Source organism: Choloepus didactylus, chromosome 10 (genome assembly GCF_015220235.1).
Source record: "Choloepus didactylus isolate mChoDid1 chromosome 10, mChoDid1.pri, whole genome shotgun sequence".
NCBI lineage: Eukaryota > Metazoa > Chordata > Mammalia > Pilosa > Megalonychidae > Choloepus > Choloepus didactylus.
The window spans coordinates 100,130,566-100,156,373 of record NC_051316.1 but is presented as its reverse complement, the minus strand read 5'-3'; the positions used below and the strand labels follow the sequence as shown (position 1 = coordinate 100,156,373).

The window sequence follows — 25,808 nt, the reverse complement described above, 5'->3', positions numbered from 1 at the left end:
ATGCAATGCATCAGAGTGCCCCAAAATACATAAGGCAAATACTGAAAAGACTGAAGGGAGAAGTAGACACTTCTACAATAGCAGTGGAAGACTTCAACACACCACTCCCATCAATGGACAGAACATCTAGACAGAAGATCAATAAGGAATCAGAGATTTTGAATAAAATGATGTGACCTAGACATAAGAGACATTTACAGAACATTGTACATAACAACAGCAGGATATATATTTTTCTCCAGTGCTCATGGATCATTGTCCAGGAAAGACTACATGCTGGTTCTATGTCTCAGTAAATTTATAAAGAACAAAATTATACAAAACACTTTTTCAGATCATAATGAAATGAAGTCAGAAAGCAATAACAGGAAGAAGGCAGGAAAATTCACAAATATATGGAGGCTAAACAACACAGTCTTAAACAAACAGTGGGTCAAGGAAGAAATTACAAGAGAAATCAGTAAATATCTTGAGGCAAATGAAAATGAGAACACATGTCAAAACTTATGGGATGTATCAAAGGGAGTGCCGAGAGGGAAATGTATCACCCTATGTTCTGGTTTGCTAATGCTGCCTTCTTGCAAAATACCAGAAATTGATTGGCTTTTATTAAGGGTTTATTTGGTTAAAAAGTTACAGTCTTAAGGCCATAAAGTTGTCCAAGGTAAGGCATCAAGAGGGTATTTTCACTGAAGGATGGCCACTGGCATCCAGAAAACCTCTGTTAGCTCGGAAGCCAAGTGGCTGGTGTCCACTTGCTCCCAGGTTGCATTTCAAAATGGTGTTCTCCAAAATGTTGCTCTTGGGGTGTTTTGTCCTCTCTTAGCTGCAGCTCCTCTTCAAAATGTCACTCTCAGTTGCTCTCAGTCCCTCTGTCTGCGAATTCCTTTATACAACTCCAGTGATCCAATTAACACCCACCTTGAATGAGCAACACCTCCATGGAAATTATCCAATTAAACATTTCACTCACAGGTGATTGAGTCACATCTCCACAGAATCAGTCAATCAAAGGATTCCAATCTAATCAACACTAATACATCTCCTCCCACAAGATTGCATCAAAGATAATGGCATTTTCAGGGACATAATACATCCAAACTGGCACACCCTAAACATCTATGTTAAAAAGGAGAAAGAGCAAAAATTGAGGACCTCGCTGCTCACCTGGAGGAACTTTATAAAGAAGAGCAAACTAACACTAAACAAACAGAAGGAAAGAAATAACAAAGATTAGAGCAGAAATAAATGAAATTCAGAACATGAAAACAATATAGAGAATCAACAAAACCAGAAGTTGGTTCTTTGATAAAATCAATAATAGATAGACCCTTAGCCAGGCTGACAAAGAAAAACAGAGAGAGGATGTAAATAAAATCAGAAATGGGAGGGGGGACATAACTACTGACCCTGCATAAATAAAGGAGATAATGAGAAGATACTATGAATAACTATATGCTACCAAACTAGACAACTTAGAGGAAATGGACAACTTCCTGGTGGAGCATAAACAACAAACATTAACTCAAGAAGAAATAGAAGATATCAACAAACTAATCATAAGAAAACAGATTGAATCAGTCAACAAAAAATCTCCCCAAAAAAGAAAAGTTGAGGACCAGATGGCTTCACATGTGAATTCTACCAAGCATTCAAGAAAGAATTAGTACCAATTCTGCTGTAACTCTTCAAAAAAATGGAAGAGAAAGGAAAGCTACCTAAGTCATCCTATGAAGCTGACATCATCTTGATACCAAAGCCAGACAAAGATATTACAAGAAAATAAAATTACAGACTAATCTTTTTAATGAATATAGATGCAAAAATCCTCAACAAAATAATTGCAAATTGAACCAGCAGCACATTAAAATAATTATACACCACGGCCAAGTGGGTTTTATTCCAAGTATGCAAGGGTGGTTCAACAGAAGAAAATCAATTAACTTAATAAACCCATCTATAAATGATTGAGGAAAAACCACATGTTCATCTCAATTGATGCAGAAAAGACATCTGACAAAATTCAGCATCCTTTCTTGATGAAAACACTTCAAAGCATAGAAATAGAGGAAACTTCCTCAACATGACAAAGGGAATATATGAAAAACCCATAGGTAACATCATACTCAATGGGGAAGACTGAAAGATTTTCCTCTAAGATCAGGAACAAGACAAGGATGCCCACTGTCACTATGGTTATTCAACATTGTGCTGAAGTTCTCGCTATAGCAATTAGACAAGAAAAAGAAATAAAAAGCATCCAAATTGGAAAGGAAGAAGTAAAACTTGCAGATGACATGATCCTATATGTAGAAAATCCTGAAAAATCTACAGTAAAACTACTAGAGCTAATAAACAAGTACAGCAAAGAGGGAGCATACAAAATGAAAGCACAAAATTGAGTAATACACTGTAAAGGAGCAATCTGAGGAGGAAATCAAGAAAAAAATTCCATTTACAATAGCAACCAAAAGAATAAAATATTTAGGAACAAATTTAACCAAAGACATAAAAGACCTAGACACAGAAAACTACAAAAAATTGCTAAAAGAAATCAAGGAAGACCTAAATACATGGAAGGATATACTGTGTATGTTCATTGGAAGGCTAAATATAGTTATGATGTTGGTATTACCCAAATTGATTTATAGATTTAATGGAATTCCAATCAGCATCCCAACAACTTACTCTGCAGAAATAGAAAAACCAATAATCAAATTTATTTGGAAAGGCAGAGTTCCCCAAATAGCTAAAAATATTTTGAGAAAGAAAAATGAAGTGGGTAGTCACACTACCCGACTTTAAAGCATATTACAAAGCTACAGTGGTCAAATCAGCATGGTACTGGCATCAAGATAGGTATAGTGACTAATGGAATTAAACTGAGTGTTCAGAAATAGACCCTCTAATCTATGGACAACTGACCTTCAATAAGGTGGTCAAGTTGACTCAACTGGGACAGAGCAGCATCTTCAACAAATGGTGCTTGGAAAACTGGATATCCATATCCAGAAGAATGAAAGAGGACCCCTATTTCATACTTCATACAAAAATTAACTCAAAATGGATCAAATACCTAAACATTAGAATTAAGGTCATAAAACTTTTAGAAGAAAATATAGGAAAATATCTTAAAGACCTTCTGATAGGAGGTGGTTTCGTAGACCTTACACCCAAAGCACAAGCAATGAAAGAAGAGACAGATAAATCAGATCTCCTCAAAACTGAAAACTTTTGCACATCAAAGGACTTTGTCAGGAAAGTAAAAAGGCAGCCTACACAATGGGAGACAATATTTGGAAAACATACATTAGATAAGGGTTTAATATCCAGAAAATATAATGAGACCCTACAACACACAACAAAAAGACAACCCAATTTAAAAACGGGCAAAAGACATGGACAATTTTCCTAAGAGGAAATACAAATGGCTCAAAAACATATGAAAAGATGCTCAACTTCACTAGCTATTGGGAAATGCAAATCAAAACCACAAGGAGATATCATGTCATACCTATTAGAATGGCCATTATCAATAAAACAGAAAATTACAAATGCCAGAGAGTATGTGGAGAAAGAGTCACTATTGGTGGAATGTAGAATGGTGCAACCACTCTGGAAGGCAGTTTGGCAGTTCCTCAGGAAGCTAAGTACAGAATTGCCATGAGGTCCAGCAATCCTATTACTTGGTATATACTCAGAGAAACGGAAGGCAGGCGCGGGGTGGGGGCGGCACGAGCGCGGCCCTTTGTACACTGATGTTTATATCAGCATTATGCATGATTGCCAAGAGATGGAAACAGTCCAAATGTACATCAACAGATGAATGAATAAACAAACTGTGGTGTATATATATATATATATATATATATATATAATGGAACATTACACAGCTGTAAGACAGAATAAAGTCATGACACATGCAACAATGTGGTTGAATCTTGAGCACATTATGTTGAGCGAAATTAGCCAGAAACAAAAGGAAAATACTGTACGATCTCACTAATATGAACTAACTTCGATGAGCAAACTCTGAGAGTTCAAGTTAAGAACACAGGTTATCACAGGTAGAAAGATGATAGAGATTGGGCATTTGATGCTGAAGGAGCATATAATTTCAACAGGACTGATTCCAAAGATCCAGAAATGGATAGCACAATACTATGTGCTGGTAACACAATACTGTAAGTGTAATGAACAAAGCTGAGTGTGAGTATGGTTGAAAGAGGAAGGCTAGGGGCAGGTATGACACTGGAAGGAAAGAGAGAGGATAAAACTGTGACTGTATAACATAGCAAAAACTAGAGTGGACAATGATGTTGATTAAACATAGAAGTATAAGAAATTTTTTACATGAGAGAGAACCAGTGAATGTCAGCATTGTAAGGTGTTGCAAAAGAAATGGTATATGAGAAAAAATACAATCAATGAAAACCAGGGTCTATAATTAACAATACCATTGCAATATTCTTCCATTAATTGTAACAAAGGTAATACACCAAAGCTAATGTCATCAGAGGGGGATATAAGGGAGGGTTATGGGATTCTTGTTGTTGTTGTTTCTCCTTTTTTCTCTTATTTTTACTCTTTATTCTTTTATTTTTTTTCTTTTTTTCTTCCTCTTTTGTGGAAGAAATGGAAATGTTCTCATATAGATTGTTACAGTGAAAGCATAATTATGATTATACCAGGCGTTACTGATTGTTCACTCAGGATGGATTGCATCGTGTGTGAATAACAGTGTTTAAAAAATAAACAGAAAGATACAAGTGCTGGAGAAGATGTGGAGAGTGAGATATACCTATTCACTGTTAGTAGGTAAGTAGAAATGGTGCAGCCCCTCTGGAGTGCAGTGTGGTGGTTTCACAGGAGGCTAAGTATAGGGCTAAGTCAGGGATAAAGAGAGACATTATATAATGAAAAAGGCTCAATTCTCCAAGGAGATATAATCTTGTATGTATGAACCTAATAATAGGGTGTCAAAATATATGAGGCAAAAGCTGATCAAATTGCAAGGAGAAATAGATAAATCTGCTATTAAAGTTGGAGAACTTCATCAACCCCTCTTTCAGTAATTCACAAATCCTGCAGGCAGAAAATGAGAAAGGATATACTTGAACTGAGCAGCATAATAAATCAACTTGATCTAATTGACATTTATCAACTACTTCAGCAGAATACACATACATCTCAACTTCACATGGAACATTTACCAAGATAGAAAAAAGTACTAGGCCATAAAACACACTTTAATACATTTAAGAGAATAGAAATCATGCAAAGTATACTCTCTCTTCCAAAACAGAAAGCACCAGGCCCAGATTGATTCACTAATAAATTATACCAAACATTTGAAGAAGAAATGAAACCAATTCTCTACAACCTCTTCTAGAAAATTAAGCAAACTCATTTATGAGGCCAGCATTACCCTTATATTAAAACCAGACAAAGACATTATAGGGAAGCAAAATTACAGGCCAATATCTCTCATGAACATAGATGCAAAACTCCTCTACAAAATGTTAGCAAATCAAACCCAACAACATATAGAAAGAATTATACACCACTACAAAGTGGGATTTATTCCAGGTATTCAAATCTTATTCAACATTTAAAAATCAATTAATGTAATTCATCATAACAAAAAGCTAAAGAAGAAAAGTTATCTGATCATATCAATAGATGCAGAAAAAGCATCTGACAAAATCTAACACCTACTCATAATAAAAACTCTCAGCAAAATAGGAGTAGAGGGGGAATTCCTCAACTTGATAAAGAGTACCTACAGAAAACTACAGCCAACATCACATTTAATGGTAAGAAACAAGATGCTTTCCTTCTAAGATTGGGAACAACACAAGGATGTCCCCTATCACCATGTGTATTCAACATCATACTGGAAGACCTAGCTAATCAAATTAGAGAAGAACAGGAAGAAAAAGAAATAAAAGGTATACAGATTGGTAAGGAACTATCTCAGTTAAAAGATGATTTGATTCTCTGTGTAGAAATTCCAAAAGGACAGATAACAAACAACAAACAATAACGATGACAACAAAAAAACCAACTCTTGGAAATAATAAGCAATTATAGTGAAGTTGCAGGATACAAGGTTAATATATCATGAAAGGATGTTAGATTTTGTCAAATGCTTTTTAGGCATTGATTGAGATGAACATGTGGTATTTGTCCTTTATTATATTGATAAGGTGATTATTTTCATTGATTTTAAGAAGATATGGTTAAATTTATACCTTCCATTTTTTATATGCCTCATGTCTTTTTTGCTTCTCTTGTTTCTCCTTTACTGCCTTCTTTTTGTGTTAAATAGGTATTTTAAGGTGTAACATTTTAACTCTTTTTGGATTTTTTACAAGTTATTTTCTTATTGGTTGCTCTGGGGATTATACATTCATTTTATTTCATACAATTTACTTCTGATTGGTATTAACTTAATTCTAGTAAGATGTAGAAAATTTGTTCCAAATAGCTCCTGTTCTTCCCTTCTCTTTGTGTTATTATTGTCACACATTGATATGTTTACATATTTGTATTGTGATGGAGGTCAGTGCAGGCAAATCAGAACCCATGGGAGTCAGGCTTTACCCCTCCCAGGCCATTCTGTGGTCTACACAGTGGCTGACTCCATTATTTGGATACTTCTGACACCAAGAATGACTCCAAGCCCCTCACTCCCACCACTGCCATATCAGAATAGATGTCATAATGGACAGGAGAGCACAGGGTGTCACATACATCAGTGACACTCTCACCTGTGATTTCCATGACTCTATGCCTTGTGTTCCTATAGAGGTTCCTGTACATGCCCCTCTCCTTGGATCATAGGAAATTCAGCAATTAGCCCATGTTGGCTTCTCTCCTAACAATGCTGGCTTCTCATACTATCTTGGCTTCTTCTCTAGCTATAGATAAATTTTATTGAGTTCTGTTCCAGGCATTTAGGGAGATAAAATAAGTTAACTTCATGACCTCTGCCCTGAAATGCATGTAACTCTTGGGGTATAGGAAACAGACTCCAATGTTGGGGCAGATGTTTAGTTGACAGGAGTTGGGAATATTTTGGGACTGGAGCAACATGGGGAGGTTTAAGAGAGTCTTGAGCAAGATCCAGAAATGTTTAGTGAGAGAAGCAGAAAGGATCTGAGGAAGCCATCCCAGTAGGGTGGTTGGTGGTGCACCATTAATATAGTTTAAACAAAGGTGATGTCTGATGCAGTATGATAGAATCAATAAGATTAGCTCTTTTGTGGGGTAGTAAAGATCTATGTGGAGAGAGAGATGGTCCTCTCAGAAACTGAAAAGCAAGTCAACTATAACCTAAATGAGACCTTTCCTAACCAACCATTTAAAATTTAACTCCCCTCTACTCTCTCTATATTGCTTCACTGTTTTATTTTACTATATTACACTTAACACCATTTTACATACTGTTCAAAACTTATTTTTTAATTGTGTACCTTAAAAGAGAATGTATTGTATTGTTTTTAGAACCTAACACAATGTCTCACATATTCGATAAATCTAAAAATATTTTTGTTCAAGAAGAATAAAGGAAGAAGGGAAGGTGTGAATGAACTTAGTGTTTTGTAGAATATTTACCAAAATAGTGTAAGCACTTGGTAAATATTATGTATGATCCTTGGGGATAAAAATATTAATCATTAACACTTATCGGGCATTGATAATGTGTTAAACATCTGTGCTGAGTGCTTTAAAATGAACTATCTCATTGAACAACCTCATGTACTGGATAAAGCTGTTATCAACACTTTTCAGTTAAGGGAACTGAGCATCAGCTAAGCACCTGCTTAGGAACACCTGGTGAGGAAGTGGCAGAGCAGGTACTGATCTGCAGGGCATCCTAAGGGAGTACAGAGACCTGCAAGTGCTCAGGTGGTCATGGAATTTGTGCTCTACTGGAGGTTGGGGTCTGTGGTGTGGGTGTCTGCAAGGGCAAGGCTTTGCTCTATCTGGGCCATTCTATGATGTACGGAGAGGCTGATTCCAATGCTGTGGGTTTTTCATAAGCCAAGGATATTCTTGGCCATTCCTGTTTCTCATGACCAACATGTCACTGACATTACAGATACCTTCCCTTGTGAGTCCTGTGGATCAGCCCTGTTGGCCCCTGCACAGAATCCATCTCAAGAGGAAGGCAGGAAATTGGGCAATTAGCCCTGTTGGCTCCTTCTTTAACCAGAAACTTGGAGTTGTTTTCCCCTGGGTTTTAGTCCTGCTGGTAAAAGGGATCTTCCTGCCCATTGTTCTGCTGCTTGTAAACAGGCAGGTGAGATACTAAAGATCCTTAGGCCAAGGATTATTTTGCTTAAGAAAAAAAGGTGGGGACAGGTAGCACCTTGACCACCAAGGATTGATATATATCAGGGCAAGGTAGGGAACCATCACTTGGCCTAGAAATGTGTGTTTATGTGAGGACCTGAAGGATGTGTGTGCTTGTGTGCATGTGTGCTTGTGCTGCTTGTTTAACCACGTGTTTTAAAGTGTGCAACAGACTCACACCCTATTTTCTCCTTGGAAAGGTTTAGATCTGCACTGTCCAATATGATAGTCACTATGTGGTCATATAAATTAAAATTAAAATTAGTTAAAATTAAATGAATTAAATATTGGTTCCTCAGTTAAACTAGCCACATTTTACATGCTCAATAGTCACATGAGGCTGGTGGGTGCTGAATTGGACAGTGCAGAGATAAAGAACAATTCCATTATTGCAGAGAGTATTATTGGAGTGCTGGCCTAGACCACCGAGGCTTGGAATCTTCTGCTAATGCAAGTGTATGCTCTTGTAGATGCTTGTGTTGGTGTGTGTGTGTACTGCTTCTTTTTATGTTATATGTGTGCTGTATTCAACTGTATGTGATTCTTTGTTTAGTGGAGTTTGTGTGTGTGTGTGTGTGGTTTGTGAGTTTGCTGAGTGACCAGCAAGCTGTTTTTTGAATTGCATGGGACACTGTTTCATTTCACAGATATGTATAACTCAGTTGGAAATTCATGTAAACATCTATACTTTTCAAATAGGATGGGTATAGATCAAAGAGAACTGAAAAACAGCACCTTGGATTTGTTTGTTTCTGTAACCCTGTGTATAAAACATTCACATTCAGATTCTGTTCACCTTGAATGCATGTAGAAGAAAGGGGGATAAATGTGATCCACTGAAAGAGACTCTGAAATATAAACAGGCAGCTCCAAGCAGAGTCCACTAGCTAAGTTGGCAGCAATTTACCTATGTAGGTTGAAGGCCACTGAAGTTCTTCAGAACCCACAATAAATTCCTCATTCATCTTTCTTGAGAACATGGTGTAGTTAGTTTTATAGCCTGGTCGAGTTAATCAGATGACCATGAATTCTGATATAACTTCTCAGTCCTATGGCATCTGCAAAGTCTTGGTTCTCTGGGGAAGTCAATGGGAAAGTTCTTAGTGCACTTACTGCATATGTGTGCTCAGGAATCAGCCTTTTTGGGAAGTACTGGAGATGGAAGGGGAGAAAGAGCAGTGGCAGATATGAAGAAAGTTATGTATTGGCAAATTAAGTGCAGTAAGTCAAAGGCCATGGTTGTATCAATTCTCAGGGGCCATGGTTTTGATCTCACAGTTTCCCTGAATGTGAGAGAGAGACCACATAGGTATACATGGAGCTGTTTGATTGTGTTTAATGACTTCTCATATTTCTATCATTTTTAATTTCTGAAGTGTGATCTTGGCCACTCACCTGCCAAAACAATAAAAGCTAATGCTTTGAGCACCACTTTGCATAAGACATATTCTAAGCATATTACATGTATTAGCTCATTTCATCCTTTCAATAATGCTAAAAGTGGGTCATGTGTGTATGTATGTATGTGAAAGTGCGATAGAGATGGATGTGGATAGAGAATGAATAAGGAATTGGTATAATTTCATATCACTAGGAAATTGTGAAGGCAAGATTCAGACACAAGCACACAAGCAGCCTGGCTGAAGAGACAGGCTTTTAATCAATTCTCTATTAGACTGTTCACCAGAATGTGAGTCCCCCAAAGGAAGGGACTTTGTCTGATCTTATTCACTACTCTCTCTCCAGTGCCTATCATAGTGTCTTCACATGTTTGAAAAAGAAAAAAGAATTGTCCCTGGTTTTCACTAGAGGATTTACTGTCCTTCTATGACCAGGCTGGATGAGGTGATAATATGGGAATGAAATGCAATAAGGTGTGTGTGTATACTGACACAGTCACCCGGAGAATGTATGTGACCACACAATAATGACTATGCTTGGCATTGCGAAGTTCCTGACATTTCCCATTTGCTTCATCATCAGCAGAGAGAGAGAGAGCAAGCAGCATGAGGTGGGAGAACCAGAGCAGCGTGTCTGAATTCCTCCTCCTGGGGCTCCCCATCCATCCAGAGCAGCAGGGTATGTTCTTCTTCCTCTTCCTGGGCATGTACCTCACCACGGTGCTGGGGAACCTGCTCATCATCCTGCTCATCAGGCTGGACTCTCGCCTCCACACCCCCATGTACTTCTTCCTCAGCCACCTGGCCTTCACTGATGTCTCCTTCTCATCAGTCACAATCCCAAAGATGCTGATGAACATGCAGACTCGGAACCGATCCATATACTACAAAGGGTGCATTTCACAGATGTATTTTTATATACTTTTTGGTTGTGTTGACAACCTCCTTCTTGCGGTGATGGCCTATGACAGGTATGTGGCCATTTGTTACCCTCTACACTACACCACCATCATGAGACAGGAGCTGTGTGTCCTGCTGGTGGCTGGCTCCTGGACTCTCTCCTGTGGCAGTGCCCTCTTGCACACCCTCCTTCTGGCCCGGCTGTCCTTCTGTGCTGACAACAGCATCCCCCACTTTTTCTGCAGTCTCCCCAACCTGCTCAGGTTGTCCTGCTCAAGCACCTCTCTCAACAAGCTGGTTATATTCACTGCAGGGGCTGCACTTGTCATCCTTCCATTGAGTGGCATCCTTGTCTCTTACAGCTGCATTGGGGCCTCGATCTTGAGGGTCCCCTCCACCAAGGGTATCTGCAAAGCCTTGTCCACCTGTGGCTCCCACCTCTCCGTGGTGTCTTTATTCTATGGAACAATTATGGCACTGTACTTTACCCCCTCATTGAACAACTCCAATAACACAGAGATGATTGCCTCACTGATGTATACAGTGGTGACCCCCATGTTGAACCCCTTCATATACAGCTTAAGAAACAAAGATATGAAATTGGCTCTGGGGTTACTTTTCAGAAGTGATATCATTTTCTCCAAGTGAAAAATCTCCTAATCATATTCTTGTTTCACCTGCTGACCCTGTCAGAGATGCTTTCTTGAAAACTGTGTGTTGAGAAACTTTGTTTCCAGCACCACCCCAACTCTCCTTTAAAATGGGAAGTTATGCTCTGGAAACTGAAACTTTTCACTGTTGTTATATATATATAACTATATAACCCTAAATACGGCATTGTTTGAAACACATATTCATCTTTGTGAGTTTCAAAGTACAAAACTTTTTATTAGTCAGCTGTGTGTTTGATCATTCTAAATAGGTTAGACTTTTGTCTTCCTGAAGAGCTTTGGAAAGTTTGCTAAGATTGCAAAATTCACTAGCTACTTCTCTCAACAGCAAAATATGACAACAGCATTTTATGCATCCTCTTTACAAAGGGAAAACCAGTTTTTCTGTCTGGAAGCTTTAAGCTAAGATTAGAGGGGCAGAATGTGACCGGATTTTAAACTAAGCTGTACTTCCTCACTCCTTGAGTTTCTGATCCTCATGTGGCAGATGGTAAGAATTCTCATGTGTGATATGGTACTTTATCTCAAATGAAATGAACAACTGGACAGCTTAAGTCTTGTGGAACACTGTTTTGTTAGTTTAAAGACAAAAACTCAACAATAGATACTATGGTTTTTAATAACTTGGAGTTTCTATCTGTTGAAGTAAATGAAATAGCAATCAACTCCTTAGTTTCTCTTTTTTTTTCTACTGCTTTCCAGAGCTACAAATAGTCAGTAAAGTTCCTGAGGTTTAATTTTAGTAAAGAACAGAATGCTTACTTTCTTAATGCAGTAGCTAGGTACTAAAGCGCATTTGATGGTTTTCTAAAAGCTCAATAAGTTTAATTTGACTATGCCTCTGACAAGAACTTAATAGGGGAGCACAGAGCAGCCAATCCCATTAACAAATTTCCCTGTCCTAGGAAGACGGTAATTTTTTCTCTAAGTTGGATTTACAGTTGCAGTGAGAGCAGGCTATATGGCTGATTAATGCTGATTAGGGAAAATGAGAGTTTTCTCTTGCTTCCAAACTGAGTATCCCACTTCTGATGGGAAAAGCCAAATGCAGGCATTCATAATTCATGCATACAAAACAGTTATTGCATGTCTAGGCATATTATTTAAGTTCTGGGCATACAAGTTAACCAAATTTACAAACGTCACCCTCATGTACAGTTTACATTCCAGCAGTCCTGATACCCCTCCTCGTGCTCCTTTTCTCCATAGCAATTTTTAAACTTCTAACACACCCTACACTTTCCTATTATTTCGTTTATTGTGATTGTCTCTTTGCTCTGTAAGGAAATGTTTTTTTTGTGTGTGTCTAAATAAATAATTACGTTCTGAGTTTGGTTTTGCTAAAAACTGCTATGCAGAAAGGGAAAATAAAAAGAGGGTGCAAGAGTGTTGGGCATGGAAGGTGTAATCTCAGATTGTGTGCCGGGTAGTGCTCACTGGATATCTTACATTTGAGCAGACTTGAACGAGGACAGGAACGCAAGCCATGGGGACATCTAGGAGAAAAACCTTCCGGGCCCGAGGAACTGCAAACACTGTCAGGTCAGAGAGTGCCTGAGCTGTCCCCGAAACACAAAGGGGGACCCCGCTGCTGGACAGGGCTGAGGGAGAGAGGGATAGTAGGAGGTAAGTTTAGAGATATTGGGGAACCAATTTGTAGGATATTTAAGGCCATAGTAAGGTTTTTCTTTTTAATTCTGAGTGATTTGGGAAGCCATCCCAAGGTATTCGGTAGAGGAATGACGTGATCATACTTTTATTTATTTTTTGTAGCCACTTAAGCACGTATTTAAAGTGTATAATTGGATGAATTCTGACATATGTATACTCCCATGAAACTCCACCACAAATAATCAAGATGATGCTGTTGCCTCATGCTTCCTCTCCTGCCCTTTCAACCTCCTCCACCCATCCCCAGGGAACAAATGATCTGCTTTCTGTCACATAGTTTGTATCTTCTAAAATTGTATTTAAATGGAACCATATAGTGTGTACTCTTTGGTTTCTGCTTTCTTTCACCCAGCATAAGTATTTTGACATTCATCCATATTGCAGTGTGTTCCAGTAGTTCATTCTTTTTACTGTTGAATAGTACTCCATTATATGGATTTACCACATTTTTTATCCATTTACCTGTTGATAGACATTCAGGTTGTTTCCGGTCTGTGCCTATTAAATTAAATTAAATGATGCTGCTATGAACATTTCTGTACCAGTCTTTTATAGATGCATATGCTTTCTTCTTCTTTGGGCAAAAACTGAGAAGTGGATCATATGTTAGGTATTTGCTTAACATTTAAAGAAGCTGCCAAATTGTTTTTCAGACTCGTACCATTTTACATTTCCACCAGCAGTGTCCAAAAGTTTCTGTTCACCACTGGAACACTTGATACGATCTGCCTTTTTAATTTTAGCCATTCTGATAGGCTTGTAGTGGTAACTTATTGCAGTTTTAATTTGCATTTTTCTAATGAATAATGATATTGAGCATTTTTTCATGTGCTTATTTGTCATGCATATATCTTCTTTGGTGAAGTATCTGCTCAAATCTTTCTCTTATTTTAAAACTGGATTATTTGTTTAAGTTTTGTAAAATTTATATATTCTGTATACAAGTTCTTTATAAGAGATGTGATTTGCAAATATTCTACCACCCTATGATTTATCTTCTCATGTTCTTAGTAGTGTCTTTCACAGTGAAGATACTTTAATTTTTATGAAGCCCATTTTATCAATTTACTTCTTTATGGATCATGATTTTGGTATATCTAAAAAGTCTTCACCTAACCCAATGGCACAAAGATTTTTTTCCAAATTTTTTCCCTAAATATTATGTCAGTGGCATTCCACAAATTTTGATATGTTGTGCTTTTATTTTCATTCAGTTAAAAATGCATTCTAACTTCCCTTTTTTTTTCAATTTGACCCAAAAGTTATTTAGAAATATGTTATTTAGTTACTGAACATTTGGGAATTTTCTAGCTATCTTTCTTTATTGGTTTCTGATTTACTTCATGCTTAGAGAGCATATATTGTGTGATTTAAATTTGTTTAAATTTATTGAAAGTTGTTTTGTGGCCTCCCAAATTTAGCTTATCTTGGTAAATGTTCCATGTGTCCTCAAAAAAAGAACGTGTATTCTGCTCTTGTTGGGTTAAGTGTTCTATAAATGTCAACTAGGTCAACTTGGCTGACAGTGTTGCTTAAATGTTCTTTATCCTTACAAATATTCTCTCTACTTGTTCCATCAATTATTGAGAGAAAGGTATTGAAATCTCCAACTATTACTCTGAATTTATCTATTTCTTCAAATAATCAGGTTTTAGCTTCATGTATTTTGAAGTCCCGTTACTAATTACATAAAACATTTAGAACTGTTTAGATGTGTTGATGAATTGACTCCTTTATCTGTATGAAATGACATTCTTTACTCCTGGTAATATTGTTTACTCTGAACTCTACTTTGTCTGATATTAATATGGTCAGTCTAGCTTTCTTTTGGTTAGGGTTAGCATGCTTTTTTCCCCATCCTCTTAGTTTTTTAAACTTTTAATTTCATTCTTTATTTTTAATGTGTTTAAAGTGTGTTTCTTGTAGGAAAAATATAGTTGGGTCTTGCTTTATTATCCAATATGACAAACTCTGCCTTTCAGTTGTGTTATTTAGATCATTTACAGTTAATGTGATTAAGTATAGAGTTTGGCTTAAGTCTCTCATATTGCTATTTGTTTTCTCTTTGTCCCATCTATTCTTTGTTCCATTTTTCCTCTTGCTCTGCCTATCTGTTTCATATCATGTTAACCTTTTCACTCCTTTTCCATTTTCCTTCAGTCTATTTTCACCAAATGATATATTTTTTGTAATTATTGTAATTTTAATTAAATGTACAATTGAAAGTACTTTGAACACTAAGCATTTTCTTGTTAAAAAAGTGGGCAAGTCCTGAGCACAAGAAATAAATTATGTTGGTTTCCTTTTCAGTTACCCATAAAACAGCCACTGATGTGTTTGATATTCTAGCAAAGCAAAATATTCTACACTGGTAAATTATGCACTGTTTTTTTTTCTATTCCAGGCCATGCTGATTACCAATTTTAGGTCTTAGAGTTCTTAGATATTAAAATGTCTATAATAACTTCATAGGAAGAAGTTGCCTTGCAAATGGATGCCTAATTTCCTGAAGACCCCTCCTCCCCATAAGAACAGCTTGATTTCCGAATAGCCCAGGAAGAGAACAGCAATGTCTGCTCCAGGAATAGTCAGCATATAGAACAAAGTAATTACAAGACCTTGCTAATTTGTGTTGACAAGAAACTAGACTGTCCATGTGGGAGTATATTCAAAGGTATTAGACAAAAGGGGATAAAATAAAAGGTTGCATCAGGCCAAAATTATTGATCTGAGTGAACTTAACTGAAATGCTAGATTTTAGGTGGTTCTACAGTACCAAAAATTGGCTTTATAAATTTCCTTGTCAATTGACTGAAACCTGGATTTACCAATGATCTACTTTTAATAATGTCAAGATATCCATAACTTCCCTGACAATTATGGAGGAAGCAATCTACAGGCTTAGAGAAATGGACATTTTGGGAGTATATTTATTATGTGAAACCTGTTGGCCCACTCCCAACTACATCTCCAGGAAATGCCTGGAGGATACATTCTTCACTAAGGCATTGAGAAATTCATTGGTAGCAACAGTGTCTTTGAGATCTGGTAGCTAGTGACTGATACTGCCATTGAAATGAGCTCCTTGATTTCAGTGGGGTTAATGGGACTTGGCTTAACCAACAGAAACTTGACCAGTTGCTCAAGGTGTCACTGACATTAGGGGCACTCTCTCCTGTGACTCCAGGAGCAGCTCCATCCCTCTGGATCCTATATGCGCTACTTCCCAAGGGGCCAGGAGAAACTTGGGCAATTAGCCCAAGCTGTTTGCTTCTCTAATCAGGGGTTTGGGGGCTGTTTTCCCCTAGGACCTATTTATGGTTGGCGAAAGGTCTTTCTGCCTATTGTTTTGAAGCTGGTGAACAGACAAGAAAGTCTGTAAAGGTCCTTGGGCACTGAGGTTTCCTCTTTTACTGTGGATCCTGGGTTTTCTGGGCAGAAAGTGGGGATTCAGGTAACAATATGAAACAGAAAGCATCTGAACTCATATAAATGGCAGAGATCAGAAGGGGTCCCCAAATCTCTATAGCCATGTGTGTGTGGAACTATCAGAGAAGTTACATGTGTTTTTGCATGTGTGTCAGTGTTCTTTGGTTCTGTCTGTGTATGTATAACTGACTAACACATTGAATACCTTCACCTATGACATATATGTCAGAACAAGCTGGAAATTTCCTTTCAGCAATATGTGTGCTTATTGTACTTGCATTTATTTTATTTGTAGGCTATATGTAAGACATCATTTGTTGCTTGTGATTTGAATATATGGCTGCCTGACTATAATTCATGTGGCATGTATTTGTATAGGATACGTGATAGTTCTCTGTGTATAGCTGCATAATGCACATGAGAGTACATACTTTTATGAATTTTACATGACTTTGTGTGAGCTGATTCACACCCTGACTGAATTTACCTAGATTGAGTATAAGTCAGAGAAGTCTGTAAATCACCTTTTGGCAATGTCGTATCTGTGATAGTGTGTTTAAATGTGTTGAGTGTACAAATGCACACCTTGTGTAGGACAGAGAAGGCTTAAAACCAAGATACTAACATTTGTGTGTACGTCTGTGTGTCTGCTTAACATTCTCACATTGTGATTCTCCACTTGCCGGAGAGCAGAACCCACAGAGGCTGCTCCAAATTGGGCCCACTTTGAAGATCAATTGGGACCATTTCTATATGTGAATTGAATACTACAGCAGGGTCCCTGGATGATCAATATTTTTTACTCTAACCTTCAATTTTGGTAACATAGTTTAGTAATCAAATGCTCATTTCTAGCATCACATGCATCTCCATTCAATCTTTTTCATTTTTCCACGTAATAGCTTTGTGGTTTCTGGTTTGATCTCTCTGATGTTTATAACCTTCACTGTAAAATGGAAATAATAATAACTTCTACAAGATATGGTCTCGAAGGTGCTTACGAAAGTACTAATTATATAATAAGCACTTAGTAATTTGTAGCCTCATGGAGGTGGAAACATCTAATGCTCCTTTTCTTGACTGCATGGGAGAGAATATTTGGTATGAAGCTATGAAAACTGGGTCCATCCAAAGGCTCTCTTCCAACCTTCCAGGTCACAGCCTCTCCTTTTCATTTCTGAGCCACTTCTTTCACACAAGTTGCAGACCGAATGTACCAGTCCTGCATTATTCCCTTCCCTTAAAGGTGCAGCTCCATGGATTTATGAGGTGTTGAGGGCTCCTCCAGAAGATGTTTGAGTTCCTGGGTTAAGTCTGACCTAGCAACTGTTTGTGAGAAGCTAGTCCTCAGCAGAAGAGTGAAGTCTCTGCCACCTCCTGGCGTCCCATGAACTTAGACATGAATTAATGACACCAAGCAACTCCCTGGTCTGGAACAAATATCTACTATCAGATACTTACACAACAGTGTTAACATCATATTCCTCTCCCAGCATAAGGGTATTTTAACATTTATCTTTAGTTTAGTCTTCCCAGCCCCCACGGACAGCAATGGAAGATTCTCCAGTAAAAAGATCATCAGAAAAACCTACTTTTGAGATCAGGCTTCAACATGCAATATCTATGTGACCTTGTTTAAATTATTTCACTTTTCACATTCGTAGAATGAAAGAAAAAATCATTGTGTCTACAACACAAATAAGTGATTGATTTGGTGAAACTGAAGGCATGTGATTGCTATTTGCAAACTGTAAGAGGCTGTAGGAATATGAATGAAGACAGTTATCTAAGCAGGAGGCCTTCTTTAAGCCCTGATATAGTATCTCAAAGATCCTGACTCTTCTTCCAATTACAGAGAAGGAGAAACAGTAGGGTCATAAGAGTAGAAAAGAAAACCTCATGAGAGAATTGTGTCTACAGCAGTCACTGACAGAGTGAAAAATCCTCATTTCTTAATCCTCCTGAGTATGTATATAATGGAGTGTTAATAATGCCCATCTCCCAAGACTGTTGAGAAAAATAAATGGGGCAATAGTGCAAAAATATTTTTTTCTGGTGTCAGTGCTCATTACATGTAAATTTTTATTAGTGTTAAAATCAATACTGGGAAATAATTTTGGTTAATCAGGTAACTCTGAATTCTAATAGATACCCCCAATCCTACAGTATCTACCAGTTCTCAGGTTCCAGGAAGATATTCAGGGGTGTTACTGAATCTGAAAACTCAGCTCTGAGCCAGTTTGAGGCACTGGATGCATATGGAGATAGATGGAGATAGATGAATTGAGTAATCTTAGTTCTTGGCAAATTTATGACTGTGCATTAAGATAAGTTCCATCAGGCAATTCACCCCTGTGGTCAGGATCTGGACCCAGAAACTTCTTTGACAGTGTGAGAGCTCAGATAAGTTAACACAACTTTTAGGTCAGCATCCCGATCTTTTGGATGCCTATCATGTGATCCTGTTTTATTGAATTCTTAAATTTGATCCTGGTTTGATTTAGATACTTATCCTGTCATAAAAACAATAGTTAAAATATTTGTGAACTTATTTTATGCAGGACACTGTTATAATATATCAATGTTTACTGAATCAGTCAATCCTCCTAATATGCATATGAATATGTAATATTGGTATCTTCACATTACAGAAGCACGAAATGAGGCCAAGGAAAATTTAGCCACTCAAGTCAGAGAGGTGCAAAGTGGTGGGTCTAGAGTCACAATGCAAGGAATCTGCAACAGATTCACACCTTTAGTCAGTCCTGTGCTAGTTGCTCCCTAGAGGGTCAGCACCCCAAAAGAAGAAATTTTGTACGTGTGTTTTTATTCTTTAATCTTCAACTAAAGCCATAGTACCTAGAATACTGAATAAAAGAAGAAGAAAGAATTCATTCTGGGTTCCAGTGAAAGGAATCATGTTGGTGTTGGGGATGTTCCTTGCTTTGGCAAGACAAAGTGATAATAGGAATTCACACACTCATATTTCCCAGGAGAAAATAAAAGACCCTACTGCGATAGTCATAATCACACTTTCACGGTCTCTGACATTTCCCACTTCCCTTCATCCCAGCAGAGAAAAGAGCAGCATGATGTGGGAGAACCAGAGCAGCGTGTCTGAATTCCTCCTGCTGGGGATCTCCATCCGCCCAGAGCAGCAGGGCGTGTTCTTTGCCCTCTTCCTGGGCATGTACCTCACCACAGTGCTGGGGAACCTGCTCATCATCCTGCTCATCAGGCTGGACTCTCGCCTCCACACCCCCATGTACTTCTTCCTCAGCCAGCTGGCCTTCACTGATGTCTCCTTTTCATCTGTCACCATCCCTAAGATGTTGAGAAACCTGCATACTCAGGATCAATCCATCTCTTATGTGGGGTGTGTAACGCAGATGTTTTTTTTTATATTTTTTGGTTGTATTGATAACCTTCTTCTTGGAGTGATGGCATATGACAGGTATGTGGCCATCTGCCACCCTCTATACTACACCACCATCATGAAAGAAAGCCTATGTTTTTCACTAGTGGGTGGGTCCTGGTTATTCTCATGTAGCAGTGCAATGTCCCACACTCTCTCCCTGTCCCTGCTTTCTTTCTGTGCTGTTAACACTATCCCTCATTTCTTTTGTGATCTTGCTACTCTGCTCAAACTCTCCTGCTCGGACACCTCCCTCAATGAGCTGGTCATCCTCACTGTGGGGGCGTTGGGGATTCTCATACCACTGATTGGCATTCTGGTCTCCTATGCCCGTATTGGGATCTCCATCCTGAGGGTTCCCTCCACCAAAGGGATCTGCAAAGCTTTGTCCACCTGTGGCTCCCATCTCTCTGTGGTATTTCTATTTTATGGGACAATTATGGTACTGTACATCTTCCCATCATCAAACAACTCCAATGACAAAGACATAATTGCTTCCATGATGTACACAGTGGTCACCCCTATGCTCAACCCCTTTATCTACAGCCTGAGGAACAGAGATGTAAAAGGAGCCCTGGGGAGACTTCTCAGGAGGGACATATTTTTCTCCAGGTGACAGTCACCCCATCCTCTCAGTTCTTATTTCACCAAATGGCACTGTCAGAGAGTCCTCCTTGAAAAACTGTGGGTGACCTCGTTTTTGCTGGTACTTATCCCACTTCCCTGTTTCTGGTCACTTGCTTGGACTGGTCCTCCTGTCTCCTCCTCTCCATCCTGTGAGTTCATCCAGACCTCCAGGCACTGACACAATAGAAGGATGTTTTTTGTAACCATCTGTGTTCTTTGAATCAACTTCTTTTTGCTTTAGCTTTATTTTATGGCTCTTTATTTTACCATAAGCCTCAAGATCTGTCACATACAATTATCTCAGTTGTCTTCAAAGCACCAAACATCTTGTATGCCAGCAGTGTGAATTATCATTCTTAACAATTACAGTATTGCCTTATAAACATGAAAAGACCAAAAAAATTGCTTGCTTTGTTATATGTTTTCCCTTTTAGGAAAATGAAATTCTGACTGCAAATTTCTTTGCTATCTGTATTGTTTGGCATTTTTTGTAAGCTGTATCTTTTCATCCTTTAAGTTTCTGATGCCTTCACTGAAGAATATTAGAACTGTCAAATGTGATGTGGTTTGAAGATGGTAACTGTCTTTAGTAGTGTTTATGTGGACTGCATATGAAGTTGTTTTAATGTTTGTGAAACCTAGTGGTAGAGGTAATTAGGACACTCATAAAATATCTGTGTGATAATTAATAACAATCCATACTTTATCAATCAGCTCCTTAGTTTCTATCTCACATTTTAAAACATTTTATCAGATCTACAAATCTCAATGTCACTCTTCGAATTTAAGTTAAGGAAATTCAGAATACTATCTTACCTATGGAGTAGCTGGTTAATGATGAGATTGGGTTTCTTATGTTTTCTTGAAATCTAAATGCAATGCAGCACTTTAGCTGGTGATTTTAACATGGGGCCTGGGATGATAACACTTGGAGTAAGTGATTAAGAGCAACAGGTAATGCAAACATTAATCAAGATGCATATCTGAAAATAAACATCGACACGCGTTCCGGTTTGCTAATGGTGCCGGAATGCAAAGTACCAGAAATGGATTGGCTTTTATAAAGAAGGTTTATTTCATTACAAAGTTACAGTCTTAAGGCCATAAGTGTCCAAGGTAAGGTGTCAACCATATGGTACCTTCACTGAAGGATTGCCGTTGGCATCCAGAAAACCTCTGTTAGCTTGGAAGGCATGTGGCTGGCGTCTGCTTGCTCCTAGGTTGCGTTTCAAAATGACATTCTCCAAAATGTTGCTCTTGGGCATTTTGTCCTCTCTTAGCTGCAGCTCCTCTTCAAAATGTTACTCTCAGTTGCTCCGAGGTCCTCTGTCTGTGAACTCCTTTATAGGACTCCAGTGATCCAATTAACACCCACCCTGAAGGGGCGGGGTAACACCTCCATGGAAATTATCCAATCAGACATTTCACTCACAGTTGACTGAGTCACATCCCCATGGAAACACTCAATCAAAGAATTCCAATCTAATCAACACTAATACATCTGCCTCCATAAAGCTGCATCAAAGATAATGGCGTTTTGGGGGACATAATACATCCAAACCGGCACAACACCTAAACTCAGAATTGTGGCAGGAAATGTGATATGGTTGCCAACATTTTGCAACACAACTGAAAGAACCTCTTATCCTTGGAAGCTCTGTAGAAAATGAAATTTAGATCAAAGATAAAGATTTATCTCTTGGTGAGTAACTGAAAGTGGGCAGTTATAACTCAGCCCATCCTGTAGCTCATGACTGAGTAAAAAAATCTCATTCTCCCAAAGGAAGCTGCTCTGAAAAATTAAGAAGGAAAAACAATTCATTCCATGTAAAATTTTGCCATGAAATACATTTCTATGTAAAAATCTTCCCTGGTGTGAAAATTGTGATAATTAAGATAATGAGAGAGAAGTCTCAATGGAAATGCCTCTGTCATCCAAGAGGACTTTTGTTCATTTTTTTTCTTTTAGTTCATTTGATTATAATAGACAGTTTTAAAGTGTACAATTTGATGTGTTTTGAAACATGCATATACCTGTGAAACTATCGCCACAATCCAGATAATGAATATTTAGGATTTGTATGTTCTCTTGATGAATTGACCCCTACAACCAAGAAATGACAGTCTTTATTCCTGTCTAATAGCTTCTAAATTGGCAATTTCCAATTCTAATTTATTATTTTCTTAGCTCCTTTTACCAGGTATAAGACTAGCTACACAAGGAAACCATAAGACTCATTTTAGTTTGGCTATTGTGTCTACCCAGAATATTGTTTGGATGTTTGCTGATGTCTATATTTAAGTTTCTTATTGATGTATGTTTATTTTGTTTGTACTTTTCAATATTTATCCATTCAGCCCTTAATGAAAAGGCTTATGAAAAGGCCTTTTATAGTGCACTCCCTACTTTTCTTGACCTCTCAAGGCGAATTTTGCATCGTACACAGCTTAGTTATTTAAATCTTTTCCTTGTCTTTCACACCTGCTGCTTTTGCTCATTTATCCTAGGCTGAGGGGCTAACAAGTATGTGAGCTAGTTGGCACAGATTTGGTAGTCTGAATCAGTAAGTATCCAATAAACTCTGATTTCTGCATCAAAGTTTTGTCTTTTTTCTTGAGGTTTAGGAATATTCTTAATTATGTGTCAAGCTGGCTCTAGCCAGGGTTTAAATTCAACTTTCATATATATGCCTTTTGATCTAGAAATCTTAAGGAGGTGTTATACAATAGGATTTCTTGTTTTTTTCCTGAGGAAAACTCTAAGAAAAGGAAGTTCAATCTGGAAGGAAGGTAAAGAAGTAGAAGGAATAGAAGTGGTGTAAGTGGACAGTAAAGAGAAAGCTGGGTAGGGAGACATACAAGAATGGTGGGTTTCAGAAAATTTGAGTTGAAGTGAATTCTTTTATTTGACTTTTGAAGACTGTGGGAAGATGGTGCTGTAGGGAGTTCCAAGACTCAGTCCTTCCACCAGAACAACTATTAAACAGGCAGGAGCTGTCTGAAATGATTATTTTGAAACTCCGGAGGTCAGCAGAACACTGTACAGCATTCAGGGAAGAGCAGAAGGAAGAGGCTGGTAAATTACAGTAAAGATCAGTAAATTGCTTCTCTGCGCAGTGGTTACAAGCACTCATCTTTAACTCTTCCTGCAGGCCACCATGGGGTTCAGTCCTTGGATAGCTTGCTGGTGAAAGAAAGGGACATAAAGTTCCTCTTCCCCAAGACCACGGTGGGCATGATGAATTACTGATCGAGGCTTTTGATTAGCAACATTGGATCACTGGGGGCCAAGCTCTGAGAGAGGCCATTGTTCCAATATGCCCCAAACAAAGGTGGCAGCGGAGGAGACTTAGAGATGCTATGCTTCCTCAGGGCTGCGGGGACAGTTAGTCAAAGGGCCTTTGGGGAGCTATGGAAGAAGCTCTTGGCACCCTTCCTGATCCTCTATCCAGGGCACTTTGGAGCCAATCTGTGCCCTCTCCATGGGTCCCTGGCCCTGTTTCTGGTGGGAAAGACTGACTTGGGAAACACCTCTTCGGAATATCTACACCTACCCCCCCCCCCACCAGAATTTGCCCTCCAGGCGAAAGCAGCTTGAAACAACAAAAGGGATATGAGATGCTATAGAGGCTGAGAGTCTATGGCAAAAGCTTGTCTGCTTTAAATACCCAGGAGAGGGAGGTCTTTCTCCTGGAAAATAGAGGGGACATTCAAACTCCTGTAAATGGTGATCTCCAACTAACAAGCACAAGCCCAGGACAAGACACAGGCTCAGGAAAAACAAGGAGGACCCTAGACACTGCATTGCCTTGGGCAGACCTTCCTGAGAGGAGGGCTGAAGCTCAAGAAAATCTGTCTTATAACCAGCTGGTGACAAAACCAAGAAACAGACATCCTAGGGAGTAAATCCCAGAGTTAACATTTTAAAATATTAAAATGTACAGTGTGCAACAAAAGAGTACAAGACAAAGAAACAGGAAATGATGGCCCATCCAAAGGAAGAGGATACAAATATAGAAAACATCAATGAAGAAGACAAGAATGTGGATACAACAAACAAAGCCTTTAAAAAAGCGATCTTCAAAATCTCAAGGAAACACTGGGACTGTATAACTTAGTGAAACCTGGAGTGGACAATGATGGGGATTAAATGCACAAATATAAGAAAGTTTTTACATGAGGAAGAACAAAGGAATGTCACCATTACAAGGTGTTAAGAGTGGGATGTTATATGGAAAAAACACACTTAATGCAAACTAGTGTCTATAGTTAAAAATAACGTTGTAATATTCTTTCATTAATTATACCAAAGGCAATATAGCAAAGCTAAATGTCAATAAGAGGGGGATATAAGGGAGGGGTATGCAATTTTTGTTGCTGTTTTTCTCTCTCTTTTATGTTTTTTCTCATCTTCTGTCTTGGTTAAAATAAAAAGAAATGGAAATGTTCTCATATAGATTGTGGTAGTGAATGCATAACTATGTGATTAAACCAGGAGCCATTGACCTAGGATGGATTGTATGGTGTGTGAATAAAACTATTTAAAAAATAAACAGAAAGGTACAAGTTCTGGAGAACAGGTGAAGAGAAGAAGGTACCTGTTTGCTGTTTGTAGGGAAGTAGAACGGTGCAGCCCCTCTGGAGGGCAGTGTGGTTGTTCCACAGGAGGCTAAGTCTAGAGCTGCCATATGATCCAGCAACCCTGTTATTTGGTATATACTTGGAAGAACTGAAAGCAGGAACATGAATAGACATTTACGCACTGGTGCTTATGGCAGCAAATTCACGATGTGCAACGGAAGGACGTGGCCTAAGGATACATTGACTGATGAACAGAAGGGTGAACTGTGGTGTATGCATACAATGGAATATTTAGCGGCTGCAGAAAGAAATGAAGTTGTGAGGCATGCAACTAGGTGAATGAACCTTGAGGACAATATATTGAGTGAAACGGGCCAATAAAGAAAGGACAAATATTGTATGGTCTCACTAATATAAACTAACAATAACAAGCAAACTCTGAGAGCATAGGTTATCAGGAGATAGAAAGTGGGCAGAGATTGGGCAATTGATGAATAAGGAGAATGGAATGTTCAATAAGGTTCATTGTAAAAGTTCCTAGCTTCCAAGCTCTTACAGCAGTCACATTTATTCCTGAGTTTTAACTGTTATTGCTAAATTCTGATTTGCTGTGCTCTTTGCGTATAACCTGGTTGTTTCCTGGAACTTTAGACATCTGTGACACCTGAGACTCAGAGTTCAAGTTCTGCAGCTCTGAAAGTCAGCATTACTCCATATAGCAACTATTAAAGAAGCTGAAAAAGAGATCAGACT

The 25,808-nt window shown here is 38.3% G+C and overlaps 2 protein-coding genes across 2 annotated transcripts in view; both read left to right on the top strand.

The window, feature by feature from the left end:
• Positions 1 to 11,309, top strand: part of LOC119504705 (olfactory receptor 1J4-like) — a 28,959-nt gene extending 17,650 nt beyond the window's left edge. Inside the window, exon 2 of the mRNA XM_037797155.1 lies at positions 10,367 to 11,309. Coding sequence (XP_037653083.1) covers positions 10,367 to 11,309 — 943 coding nt within the window. The remainder of the gene's footprint in view (positions 1 to 10,366) is intronic.
• An 8,212-nt stretch (positions 11,310 to 19,521) lies between these two features.
• On the top strand, positions 19,522 to 20,463 carry LOC119504706 (olfactory receptor 1J4-like). The gene has a single exon (XM_037797157.1). It carries the CDS (start codon positions 19,522 to 19,524, stop codon positions 20,461 to 20,463), a length of 942 nt encoding a protein of 313 aa, XP_037653085.1.
• The last annotated feature ends 5,345 nt before the right edge of the window (positions 20,464 to 25,808 follow it).

What these genes read in the sequence shown, in the direction of transcription:
- LOC119504706 (XM_037797157.1), top strand. Translation starts at nt 19,522, where the DNA reads ATGATGTGGGAGAACCAGAGCAGCGTGTCTGAATTCCTCCTGCTGGGG.